This window comes from Pseudozyma hubeiensis, assembly GCF_000403515.1.
Source record: "Pseudozyma hubeiensis SY62 DNA, scaffold: PHS52, whole genome shotgun sequence".
Classification (NCBI taxonomy): Eukaryota; Fungi; Basidiomycota; class Ustilaginomycetes; order Ustilaginales; family Ustilaginaceae; genus Pseudozyma; species Pseudozyma hubeiensis.
Window position 1 is genome coordinate 151,336 of NW_012133834.1, and position 11,697 is coordinate 163,032.

General features: G+C 56.8%; 4 protein-coding genes across 4 annotated transcripts; 2 read left to right on the top strand and 2 right to left on the bottom strand.

Moving 5' to 3' along the window:
- Positions 1-642: 642 nt before the first annotated feature.
- PHSY_005643 (cytochrome P450 17A1) lies at positions 643-1,119 on the bottom strand (the record flags this gene model as incomplete). The annotated part of the gene is made up of 1 exon (XM_012336252.1): positions 643-1,119. One exon carries the CDS (start codon positions 1,117-1,119, stop codon positions 643-645), a length of 477 nt encoding a protein of 158 aa, XP_012191642.1.
- A 347-nt stretch (positions 1,120-1,466) lies between these two features.
- On the bottom strand, positions 1,467-3,098 carry PHSY_005644 (regulator of chromosome condensation; the record flags this gene model as incomplete). The annotated part of the gene is made up of 1 exon (XM_012336253.1): positions 1,467-3,098. The coding sequence occupies one exon, from the start codon at positions 3,096-3,098 to the stop codon at positions 1,467-1,469; it is 1,632 nt and encodes a 543-aa protein (XP_012191643.1).
- A 288-nt stretch (positions 3,099-3,386) lies between these two features.
- On the top strand, positions 3,387-3,653 carry PHSY_005645 (autophagy regulatory protein Atg2, putative; the record flags this gene model as incomplete). Its single annotated transcript, XM_012336254.1, has 1 exon — positions 3,387-3,653. The coding sequence occupies one exon, from the start codon at positions 3,387-3,389 to the stop codon at positions 3,651-3,653; it is 267 nt and encodes an 88-aa protein (XP_012191644.1).
- A 2,085-nt stretch (positions 3,654-5,738) lies between these two features.
- PHSY_005646 (exo-beta-1,3-glucanase) lies at positions 5,739-7,478 on the top strand (the record flags this gene model as incomplete). The annotated part of the gene is made up of 1 exon (XM_012336255.1): positions 5,739-7,478. The coding sequence occupies one exon, from the start codon at positions 5,739-5,741 to the stop codon at positions 7,476-7,478; it is 1,740 nt and encodes a 579-aa protein (XP_012191645.1).
- Positions 7,479-11,697: the final 4,219 nt, after the last annotated feature.

Sequence of the window (11,697 nt, forward strand, 5' to 3'; positions counted from 1 at the left end):
ACACGAATAACGTTCGTCAGCTGCGGAGGACTAGTCGGAGCTGAGGGAGGCACATAACTTTGGCATCGTGGACACAATGGCACACATGACTTCCTGACAATGGAGAAACAAGGCGCGCAGGATGGCGGCAGAGAGGGCTAGAAGCCAAGGATTTGGTTTCTGTCGCACCTTCAGACGCCAAGCAAGGCTCGAGACGGCGATCAGCTGAGCGACGGGAAAAGCCGCAAGGTGCGGTTGGTGACCGGAAAGAGACCACGAAAATCCATTTGGTCGGAGTCGAAAGTGGATGATCATTGTGATCGCCGCTGCAGTGCTGTGAGGGGCTTCCGACGGTGGTGCCATCTGCTATAATGTGAATCCCTCGTGCAGGAGCTTGCAGTCGCTGACGGCCATTCAAGCTTCCGAAGAAGCATTTTGTTTGATAGCAGCCACGGGGTCCGGACTCCATGCTAAGCGAGCTGTCTAGATGCGTTCCTGTCGCGTCAACAACCACGCTCCATCACACAGACCAGCCTTGTTTGCGCCTCCTTGGATCAGACACAGTACCTGCGTTATTGTCTCGACATTCCAGCATGCGGCTCCCGAGACAAGTGTCGCATGGCGAATTCTACTCTCGATGTTACGATCGATGACTCTACCTCGTCATCGACACATGAACAATAGTACCAAGGCACTACTATTGTGGTGAAGTTGACGGGCATCGGCGAGCCTTGAGGTGAAGCGCCTTGTTTTGACCTGTGGATTGGATTTCCGGAAACGGAAATTAGCGACATTTCCAACACTTTTGGCCTTGGTCTTTGGCGGGGTCCGAAATTGGAGAGCTTGTTTCCTCTCCGAATTGCGCCTGTCTTTGTCCATGTTCGATCGTGGCTTTTGTGTGCCGCTTTCTTCTTGGTTCGAGACACAGTCGAAACAAGACATGTTACGCGTGCGTTGAATACAATATATCGTGTTTCTGCAGAAATCATGGGATCGGGTGCATTGCGGCTGAGCGTCCGATCGTGCTTGGGATCGAGCCAGTCGATCTGAAGCGATGAACAAGTTCACAGCCACGTTAGCATCTTCTAGTAAGTAGTTCTGCATGGAGTGATAATGGACCGCAAGGGATCCTGTCGTCATGTGAAACTGGTTTCTGATCAGGATCAGGATCGAGTATGGGTTTAGTCCGCCGTCAAAAAGGCAGCAAGAAAAGAGGTATCGAAAAAATGGACGTGAAATGGTCGTTCAAAACCGACTTCTCTGCATCCATCAGATCGACAGACATCGGCGATGTGAATTCCAGAAATCGACAAGACACCCTGTTTCACGATATTAACACAGGAGGACTCGAATACATATTGATCGGGGCTTCTCAGCGGAGCTAGTGATACATGCGATTCGGCGACCTGGAGTAGGCGTGCCTGTGTGTGGATGAGTGTCTTCTGAATTCCATTGCGTGTTTCCCTCCGACGAATTCCGTGGCCTCGCTAAGCCCTTCGCTTTTTGGTCTGTGATGCTGCCTCTTCCTGGTCGTCGTCGACGCCTCTCTTGGTACTGCCGTTGCCGTTGGCCCCCTTTCTGGACGCCGGCGGTTGACAGTTGGGGCAGTGCCATTCGCCTTCGGGGATATCGGTCAGCTTTGGCTGCAAGCAGTGGAGATGCCATGGGTTCTCGCATTTCTCGCATTCCAAAAGAGCATTCTCCTCCCCGCCCTCGCCTTCCTCTTTGCCGCACACCATGCACACCTCTTGGCTCTGCACCACTTCGGGCCACCTTGGAAGCTCGCCGTATCGCTCGCCCATGTTCCTCGCAAGGTAGAAGGTGGTGTTTTGGGCGGCGGCAATGTCGATGACGGCGATGCCGTCGAGCGTCTCGCACCGGAGCGGTTTGGTTGCCGAACGCGGTTTGCCTTCACCCAGTCCTAGCTCGCCACAGTTGGCATTCTGACCCCAGCAGATGTTCATGGTCGCACCGTGGTCACCGGCGAGGGAAGCCTCTTCGATAGCGGTGCAGAGGAGCGTGACTCCACCGAGACCTGCATTGGTCACCTTGACACCCATCAAATCTGGAAGGTACTTGAACGTCATAAATCCTTGTCCCGCCGATCCGTCACCGGACGTCTTCCATTTACCCGCGAGCCAAAACATGCTCTGACCATCCACCACAGCCGAGTTGGTTGGACCGGCGTAGATGGCCTTTGCGCGCATGACGACATTCTCGCGCGCAAACTGCGGTACCAGCGTCGGGACGAGCTGATCCTGCTGCGATCCCAGACCGAGACGACCATAACCCCCAAAACCCCATACGTAGACGAAACCTTGGTCATCGAGCGCAATGGTATGCTGCTGTCCACACGCGATCTGGACGATCTTCTTGTCGGCGAGCTGCTTGACGAGGAACGGTTCCGAAAACGTGTTGAAGGCGAGTCGGTTGCTGGAGGTGAAATGCTCGCCCGTGCGGCCATTGCCGAGCTGGCCTTTTTCGGAGCTACCCATGGTGTAGACCTTGCCGGACTGGGTGAGGAGCATGGAGAAGGTGAGACCGCACGAGGCGGCGATGACGGGATCGCGTTCCTTGATGAAGGGTGCTGTCTCGATGCGTGTGAAGATGGGCACTGATTGGGATTCGGGATGGCCGCACTGACCCGAGATGTTGAGACCGGCCGAGTAGACGGAGCCGGACGCAGTTAGCAAAAGCGTGTGGGAGCGACCACACGCCGCATAGACGATTTGGCCGTTGGCGCCGGCGGGCAGAGCGGGCGAGAAATCGGTGGCGGGGTCGAGGAGGTATGCGTCCCACACGGCGGGACCGCAAGGTTTGGAGGAGGCTGGTATTTGGCGGATGGGCAGACCGCACTGACCCTGCTCGTTGCGCCCGATGATGTATGCATCGCCGTCGACCGAGAGGAGCACGGCGTGACAGGAAGAATGGGAGGAAAAGATGCGCTTCATGCGAACATTGGAAACGGACCGCAAGATGTGGGGAGCCGGGAGGTCCGGATGATCGGGATTGACAGTGAGAGGTGGACCCGCTTTCGTGGCTTTGCGACCCAAAGTTGGCCAGTCGATACCGCCGGCCACGAGCACCCTGCCCCATTGCGGGAGATCCGATTTTGGCATGCTTGGCAGCTATAGAGATGAGGAAGTGGAGGCTCGATGCGTCTCGATGGCGTTGTTTGGTCTTGGACGCGAGCGCGCGCAGGCAACGTGGTCGATCGTTTGCTTTGGCGATGGAAAGGGAGGATCCGTGTTGGTCCGTTGGGTACAGAAGGCTGCGAGGTCGAGAGCGAGAGCGATGTGATCGGCGCGTCCAGAAGATCACAGAGGAATTAGGAAGGGCGAGGCGGTGCTTTGAGGATGCAAGAATTCCGAGAAGAATGCGAAATCGGAAGGTGCAATATTGTCGAGATGATCATGTCGAGCGTTCGAAGAATGGCTGCACTCGACTCGGCTCAAACCTCGACACGACAGCAGAACAACAGACAAGAATCCAACCAAATCGAGATGTCGCGTGGAGAGATGCTGAGACCGAGAGAGTTACACGCAGAACACTGTGCCAGAGCCAGCCAGACCTCGGACCGCGACGCGCACAGTGAAATTGCGGGAAAATGGGACGTCGCTGTGTCGTGTTTCGCACGAGAGATGAATCATCGTGCAAGAAGCAACAGTGATTGATGGCTTGCAAGATGTTAGACCGCGATCAACCTCTTCGTCCAAGAAGCTGCACGTTGCACGTTGCCAGGATCCGTCATCCCTCTCCCCGTTCTGTCTCACCATGCCGGTCGAACAACGGCGACTGAATTGATGTGGGTGCTGAACGGAATTGGGCTATGAGCCGAAGGGAAAAGTGGGGCTGCGCTGAAGAAAGCGCAGGTGCCACAACCTGTTCGCAGCGACTCAGAAGCGCGCTAAGGTTCAAACACCGTGCAGGTGGTGGAATGCGGTTCGACGCTGGACTGGAGTGAGGCTTGACTCCGCCGCGGCTGGCTCGCTGGCTGACGGGCTGACAGGCTCTCGACAGCGTAAGCAGAGCGTCCAAGGAGAACGCTACGCGCCGTGTGCAGTGCATTTCAAGCCTCGTGTTGGCGTTGTTTCGATACAGTCTACTTGGTCGATGTTGTGTGCCGCGGTCAACGAAAGCAGCTTGTGGGAGCGCTTGCTTTCATCGACATGCGCTATCCGCCGTAGCGCTCTCTCATTTGGAAGATCCCATCATCTTATCTTCCCACGGCAGGATCCGATGAATCCAATCGCCGCCTCAAAGGCTCTCCATCAAGGCTCAGTTCGAGTCCGAGACAGACTGTGGGAGTCGCCATCTTTTCCCCTTTCTGCGACTCTGCAACGAGGCTGAGACACGCGGAGTTCCATCGAGAGATAGAGAGAAAAAAGGGCGGCTAATTAGGCGCATAGATTTCGCCTAGCGCCTGACCCAGAGGCGTCCATTCTGCAGATCCAATCGTTAAAGCGCCGACCTGTTGAGTACAGCAGAGCGGAGACGAAAACGACAAAGGCGGTAGGTACGCCCTTTGAGCCTGCCAAATCCGCTTGCAGCTGCCATGCTCTGCCACTGCCCTTCGGAACCCGTCCGTGAATGCCCTGATCTATCATGCATCCGTCTCGCGTAACCTGATCGAGGGCCGACTCCGGTCTGGGCGCATCTCAGTCTCAAGTCCCGTCGTACGCGCGTATCTTGCCCACTGTACACGATGAGATCTCAGTATCGCACCCTTCCCCCCTCCTCGACCTACACTGGGCGCTTGCGCTCAATTGTCTGCCTTCATGCCGAGACATGATGGCTCGACTGTTCCGATGACCCGCCAATCCGACTTCCACTGTAACTTTATCCAATCGCCGTCACTCTTTCTCTTCAGTCAACACGGGCAAATCGAGACAGCTCGTCCATGATGACTGGATGCATCTGGAAATCCGCATCGCATCCTGAGACACGACGCTGAGTGCGCGCCACGGCTTGCCTCCTAACTACACTCTGCCGTGGCGGTGGCTGGCGCTCAGATTCTCTTCGTTCGATAGAACGCACCGAGAATGCTCGCCGTCCGGGACCTTTCCATCTATCGTGTGGCTTAGATTGTTTCATCCATGCCAAGCGGGTTGCAGATTCGATCGCATCAATGCCGGCGGACTTTCTATGCTATGCGTGACCCTCGATCGCTGTCTGGAAGCAGATGAGGCATACACCGCTTGCAGCGACACAAGCTTGACTTTTTGCCGCCACAACGTACAGTATGCTCAAACTGCATACACTCAAAGTGACCCTTCTCTCCCTCTGTGGTCACCGTAGCCGCTCGAAGTTTCGGCGAGGGAAAGCCATCTCGCAGAACGCCGTGCCCCGTGTCGGCATGGCCCCATGCCATTGTGGCACCCTCGTCTTTCAAACACCGCAACATCCCGAACCTTTCCAGGCCCTCGATACCCAAGAGGACCTACGAGAAGCTCCGGCTTCGAGTCCAGCCGATCCCTTGTGCATGACTGTCCTACTGATTCCCCGAGGTTCTCCGATGCAAACACATAAGAAGAGCGCCTTTTGCTACACCATTCCTTTTCGTCCCACATCCCTCCTTCGTCCTAGCTCCCCAACGTGCCTGACACTCCGCCGCTCCTTTCCCCTTCCTCCTCCACCCTCCTTCTGCTCCAAGCCACGACCCGACCCTTCTATCAGACACACCTTAGAAGCACGACGTACACTCACATACACAGCCTCGCTCCTCTTCTACAGGCCCGGATCACTTGCCTCGACTAACAATGAAGGTTTCATCTCTCTTTGTTGGTGCTGTTCTGACCGGATCCGCCTTTGGTCTGGTCCCCGGCGTACCCGGACTTCCCGGTGCCGCCAATGCCGTCCCCAGCAACATTGCCAGTGGTGTCTCGAGCGTTATCGCTGGTGCCGCTTCAAGCGCAGCCTCTGCTGTCTCGAGCGCCGTCCCCGCCGCCGCCTCCAGCGGACTCGCCAATGCATCGTCCCGCATTGCTTCCGCTGCCAGTGCCCAGTCCACCGGCAAGAAGATCCAGCTCACCATCACCACGGCCAACTCTCGCGGTGCAACTGGTGTCTCACCCAAAGTCATCGCTACTGTCCTCCTCGACACTGCGACCGACATCCTCTCCACGCTCTCCGTCCCCGGAATTCCCTTTCTCAAACGTCGATTGAGTCAAAGACGACAAGAGGTCGAGCTTTCCAAGCGGGCGATGCCACCACTCCGATGGCAATACTACCAATCGAGTCCCAAGATTCGCGGTGTCAACCTCGGTGGGTGGCTGGTGTTGGAGGCCTGGATGACGCCTAGCGTATTCGCTGCTACGGGTAATCCGAACATTGTCGACGAATGGGGTTTCGGATCGATGCAGCCGAGGGATCAGGCGATCTCGATCATGCAGAACCACCTCAACACCTTCATGTCGGAGAGTGACATTCAGCAGATCGCAGCTGCGGGTCTCAACCACGTTCGAATCCCGATCCCGTACTGGGCATTCGAGGTTGCAGCGGGAGAACCATATCTGAAGTTGAACCAGTACGACCTGCTGAAGCAGGCGGTGATGCTGTGCAACAAGTACAACATCAAGGTGTTGGTCGAGCTTCACACGGCTCCTGGATCGCAGAACGGATACGATCACGGTGGTCGTCGAGGGGTCAACCAGTGGGCGAGCAATCCGTCCTACGTGAACCGCACGATTGCGATCCTTCAGACCATGTCGCAGGAGTTCTCGCAGAGCAAGTACGCCAACGTGGTGACAGCGATCGAATTGCTCAACGAGCCGGTGACGGATCAAAACGTGGTGATGGACTTTAACGCACGTGCCTACGAAGTGGTCCGATATCCCAACGGAAGGAACGCGACCGCCTCACCGTTGTTGATCGTCCTCAGCGATGACTTCATCTCGCCCGCAGTCTCGGCTTACTGGAACCAGTCCGCTCTCCCTCCTCAGTACGAAGCCGTATCCATCGATTCCCACGTCTATACCGTCTTCTCCGATCAAGGTCGCGCGCTCTCCAACTCGGACCGTCTCGCTTACTACTGTTCGCTCAAACCGAAATGGGCTGGAGCCACCACCATTCACCCGCAAATCATCGGCGAATGGACACCTGCATACACCGATTGCGCTGCCGGCGTCAACGGCAGAAACACCGCAGCCGGCACATCCGATTGCTACGCCAGGTCCGGCGATGCTTCGACGTTCACCCCGGCGTACAAGGCCATGCTGGGCAAGATGTGGGAGGCCCAGGTGGATTCCGCCGAGGGTGGCAAAGGTTGGATGATGTGGAGTTGGAAGACCGAGGCCATGGCCGCGGAAGATTGGAGCTACCAGAAAGGTTTGCAGTACGGCTGGATTCCTCGGGACCCGACCAAGAGACCCCAGGGTATCAACTGCAACCTACCATCGACGTACAACAATGTGGATGCCACGACGACGACAACTTCGACGGCTCAAACCCAAACGAAGAGCAGCGGAGGTGGATTCTTGGGTGGCATCTTTGGGTTCTAGATTCTTATACAACAGCTTCCTGAAACAAGGTTACGAGCTCAGGCAAGCTTTCACTTGCTCATCGACTCTCGGTTCACGATCCTCTGTCACGTCCAATCTCGCTTTTCACCTTCTTGCTCTTGATGCTTCATTCTCTTCGCGCTGCTGCGACCAGACCACTGTGTCGATTCGAGCTTTCCCTCACCGTCCCTACTCGTCCCGACTGTCTCTACTCTCACCGTACGACTCTCGAGCTTTCTCGCACCGTCCCTACTCGTCCCAGGTGTAGTTACTTCTCAACGCTTCCTGCTCTGTCAATTTGCACTGTCATTGATTCCACCGCACACCTCGTCTGATGACCGTCGCAAAGCCCTCTAGCTGACTGAAACCTTCACCAGCGTTTCTTCCTGCTCCCGCTGTGCGCGCAACAGCTCTACCAACGTCTTGGCCAACCCCGCCGTGCCTTGCTTCTTCTTAGCCGAAAGTGTCATCACCTTCATCGGCTGCCCGTCAGCTCCCCGATCCAAGGCCCGTTGATCCTCCCAGATCTCCCTTGCCTGTTGTCGGATCCTGTCCAGTTTGCTCTTCGCCTCGTCGATCTCGTGCGGCGTTCTGAACTGGTCTGCTTTGTTGACGATGACGAGACGAGCTTTCTTCGGCAAATCCTCACGATAAGATGCCAGCTCGTTGTGAAGCACCTTGAGATCGCGCCACGGTTCTGGCTCGGTAAGATCAAGCACATACGCGAGGATGGAACATCGTTCAATGTGTCGCAAGAACGTGTGTCCCAATCCACGGTTTTCGGCTGCGCCGTCGATTAGTCCGGGGATGTCCGAGAGTACAAGTCGGAATTCTTCTTGCTCGGAAGCTTCTGCGTCTTTGACGGAGTGCACGTCGCTTCCGTAGCCCTCGGTGACTTCCGAGTCGTCGACACCGATGACCGTTCCATCGGAACCAAGTCGGACGACACCGAGGTTGGGGGAGAGCGTGGTGAAGCGCCAATGACCCACCTGTGCTTTGGATGCAGAGATGGCTCGTAGGATGGTGGATTTGCCCGCGTTGGGTAGGCCGACGAGACCGATGTCGGAGGGTCGTTTGAGTTCGAGCATGATCTCGAGCGATTCACCCCATTCTCCGCGCGTGGCGAACTTGGGCGACCGATTGGCGGAGGACAGAAAGGTGGGGTTGCCGAGTCCACCCCTGCCGCCAGAGGCTAGAAGTATGCCAGGGGAATCGGCAGGTGTGGGTTCGTCGAGATCGATCCGCCATGGATGAGAGGATGGTTCTTCGTCCTCGTACGGTGTCACTGAAGCTGCAGAGTGCTGATCGGCCGAGGATGCGGCGACGAAGCCGGATGCTGCGGCGGAAGCTGCTTGAGATTGAGCGAGGTAGCGACGACGACGACGACGGTCGAGGGCGAGGCGCATCTCGGCGGCTCGGAATTCGTTGCGTCGGTAATTGGTCTCTTCCGCACGTGGATAGTGGCGCCACACGCGGTCGCGGAGGGTTTGAAGCTGACGGGCGACGTCCGGTTCCAAGAGATCTTCTCCGTCGATCTCGTCTTCCTCGATGGCCTTTTGCCCTGCTACCGTTCCGCTGCTGGTGTGCTCCTCGGCCGAAGCCTCGTCGTTGTCGTACTCGATCTCGGATGGCGGCCTTGTCCGAGCCAAACGTTTACGTTCTTCTTCCTCAGCAGCAAGCACAACATCCTCCTTGGCCACAGCACCGGTGGGATCCCACTTGGCCTTGGCTGCCCTCCTGAGCAAGTCCTGATAGTACTGTTCGGCCTCCTCCTCCTCCGAAATGCGCAATCGCCGTGTCGCAGTCACCACAGTGCCGACGGGGACCTCGATATACTTGTCCTCAACCTTTTTGGCGTGCAAAAAGCTCCCTTGTCCGTGGGGACCATCCGCTCCGCGAAAGCGACGCGAAATGCGGGCAAGCGTGGTAGGACCATCGATCGCACGTATGTAGATCGAGCCGCCGGCACCACCATTACCCCCCGACGGTGGACCTAACTCAACAAACTTCTCGCGATGGAAAGAGACACAACCGTCACCGCCCTTGCCGCCCGTGAGGCGGAGGAAGAGCTGATCGACAAAGTTGGAGTGGCGGTTGCGCTGCCACTCTGCCTTGCGTTTGGCTTTGACTTGTTCGGCACTGAACGAGGCAGCAGAGGTCGAAAAGCCTCTACTGAGAGGACGATCGGATCGCCAATGCGAGTTCGCTTTTGTATGTGGGCGCCGCGCACCGCCTCGGCCTGCAGAAGGAGGCCTAGAAGTGTCTTGGTCGTGCGAGTAGGGAAGTTCGCCATCCAGCAAGCCTTGGTCCCGAATGACATTGCTGAAGCCACCGAACTGGCGCAGAGCGGCGCGCACCTTGATGTGTGAGCTGACGTTGCGAGCGGTTGCATCGATGCGTGCACCCGGACGTGAAGCGAAAGACGATGTCCTGCGCTCCATCTTGATCTCTACAGTCACGGGCGAGGTGGAGAGGTAAAAGTCGGAACTGTGGGCGATGATGGCGTCCTGAGGAGTCTCTTCGGTGGCCCTGGATTGATCGACAAAGTAGCGCGACTTTGTTGCAGCTTCCATGTTGCAGAGGGGAGCGACGTCGTTCCAACCGGGGCGCATCGATGCTGGGTTCTGGAGAGATCGAGCGGAGAGGTGGGTTTGCGATGCGGTAGCATGCCCGCTTGGAGCTTCGCAGCTGATCAAAGGACCCATCCCTACGAGACACGCATGCTCCTTGTCGGAGAGATACGATCTTGGTGCCCGTGACGGTACGATGGGCGGCAGGACGACGGTATGGACGCCATCGTTGGAGAGCGCCTTTTGCAGGCTTTCCTTTTCGAAGAAGGTGACGCTGCCATAGCCGAAGAGGCGCTGCGAAGAGGGCTCGCGCGGAAAGTGAAAGTGCTGGATTGGGCCGAACTTGGCAGCGAGCTGCGAGAGTAGAGACAGCGTGTGTACGACAGAGACGAGGTGCTTTCCGTTCTTAGTTCGCACGAAGATGGTGCGTGCTAGTGCTGAGTCGGAGGCGGACTGTGGCTGAGATGGTGGGTTTTTGCGTGATGAGTCACTACGCTCGGTCCGGTCTGACGAGGCTGGCGCCTTTGGCCTCGGATGGGAGGAAGGCGAGGACGACGAGGATCGGGGTTGGGGAGGCGGTGCTAGCTGATCGTCAAATTTGTAGTCCTGTGATCTGCTCTGAAGCGAGGATGTAAAATGCCGAGAAGAGCCACCAGGCAGGAAGGTGCTTGAGCCACTTCCAACAGCCAGCAAAGGCTGCAACCTGAGCAGGGTGCGCTTCGCTGCCATCGTGGCGATGTTTCCAGAATCTGGAACGAGTGAATGGTGGGACAGAGTATCTACACGTACACCGTACACGACAAGCTCCACATTCAGGGTCTGCCGCTTTGCCGTTTTCCTTCTGAATTTTTTCTTGCGCTCTGCAAGCACAAGATCAGGCAAGCCCAATTCTTCTCTCCGATTCCCGAGAAGCCGAACCCAGCCATTACTCCACGACGCAATCTTCGTTCCACGCTGCTGTCTGTCTTCATGTCATCCAAAGGATGGGATAGAAGCGATGAATGCAGGTGAAGGACTAGTCAAGCATCTTCACAACGTCGTCTGATCAACGAGCTAAGCATTTGATCACGAAAGGCATGCATCTCGGAAGCTCTTTGGATCCGACATCGATTGATGTTCCGGAAGAGTAAATCGGAAACGCCGGTGGGACCAGTGTCACATAGCGCAACCATACCGAGCGCCTGCGTGCCTAGGCAGAGCATGTTCTCTTCTCTCGTTTCCGGTGTCATTGTTCCTCGTGCATGCGAATCGCATGGTAGCCAAGTTCTGCGAGTTTTCTTCCCACGGTTGGATAGAGTTGGACGGGTTTACCGAAGCGGGTCAAAATTACCGCTATGGGCAGGCGGCTCGGTAGAACCGGAGAAGCTCAAAGGGAATTGAATTTGAAGCCCCGCGGTGGTGGACGAAAAGTCGGGAAGCTGCACGCCGTGCTTAAGCGAAAGCGGACTTGGGAGCAACGCTTGCACCGCTCCCATGGCTGTGGCACTACTCTGCCCACAAAGGTGTGGGGGAGATGGGCAAGATAAGCGGGTAGATTGGCTTGCTTCTGCAGGTTTCCCATAGTGACCATGCGGTTCTTGGCCCAAGGGGTATAAGTAGATGACAAGGAGCAAGTGGGGGTCGGAGGTGCCGACGACAGGCCCCCCCCC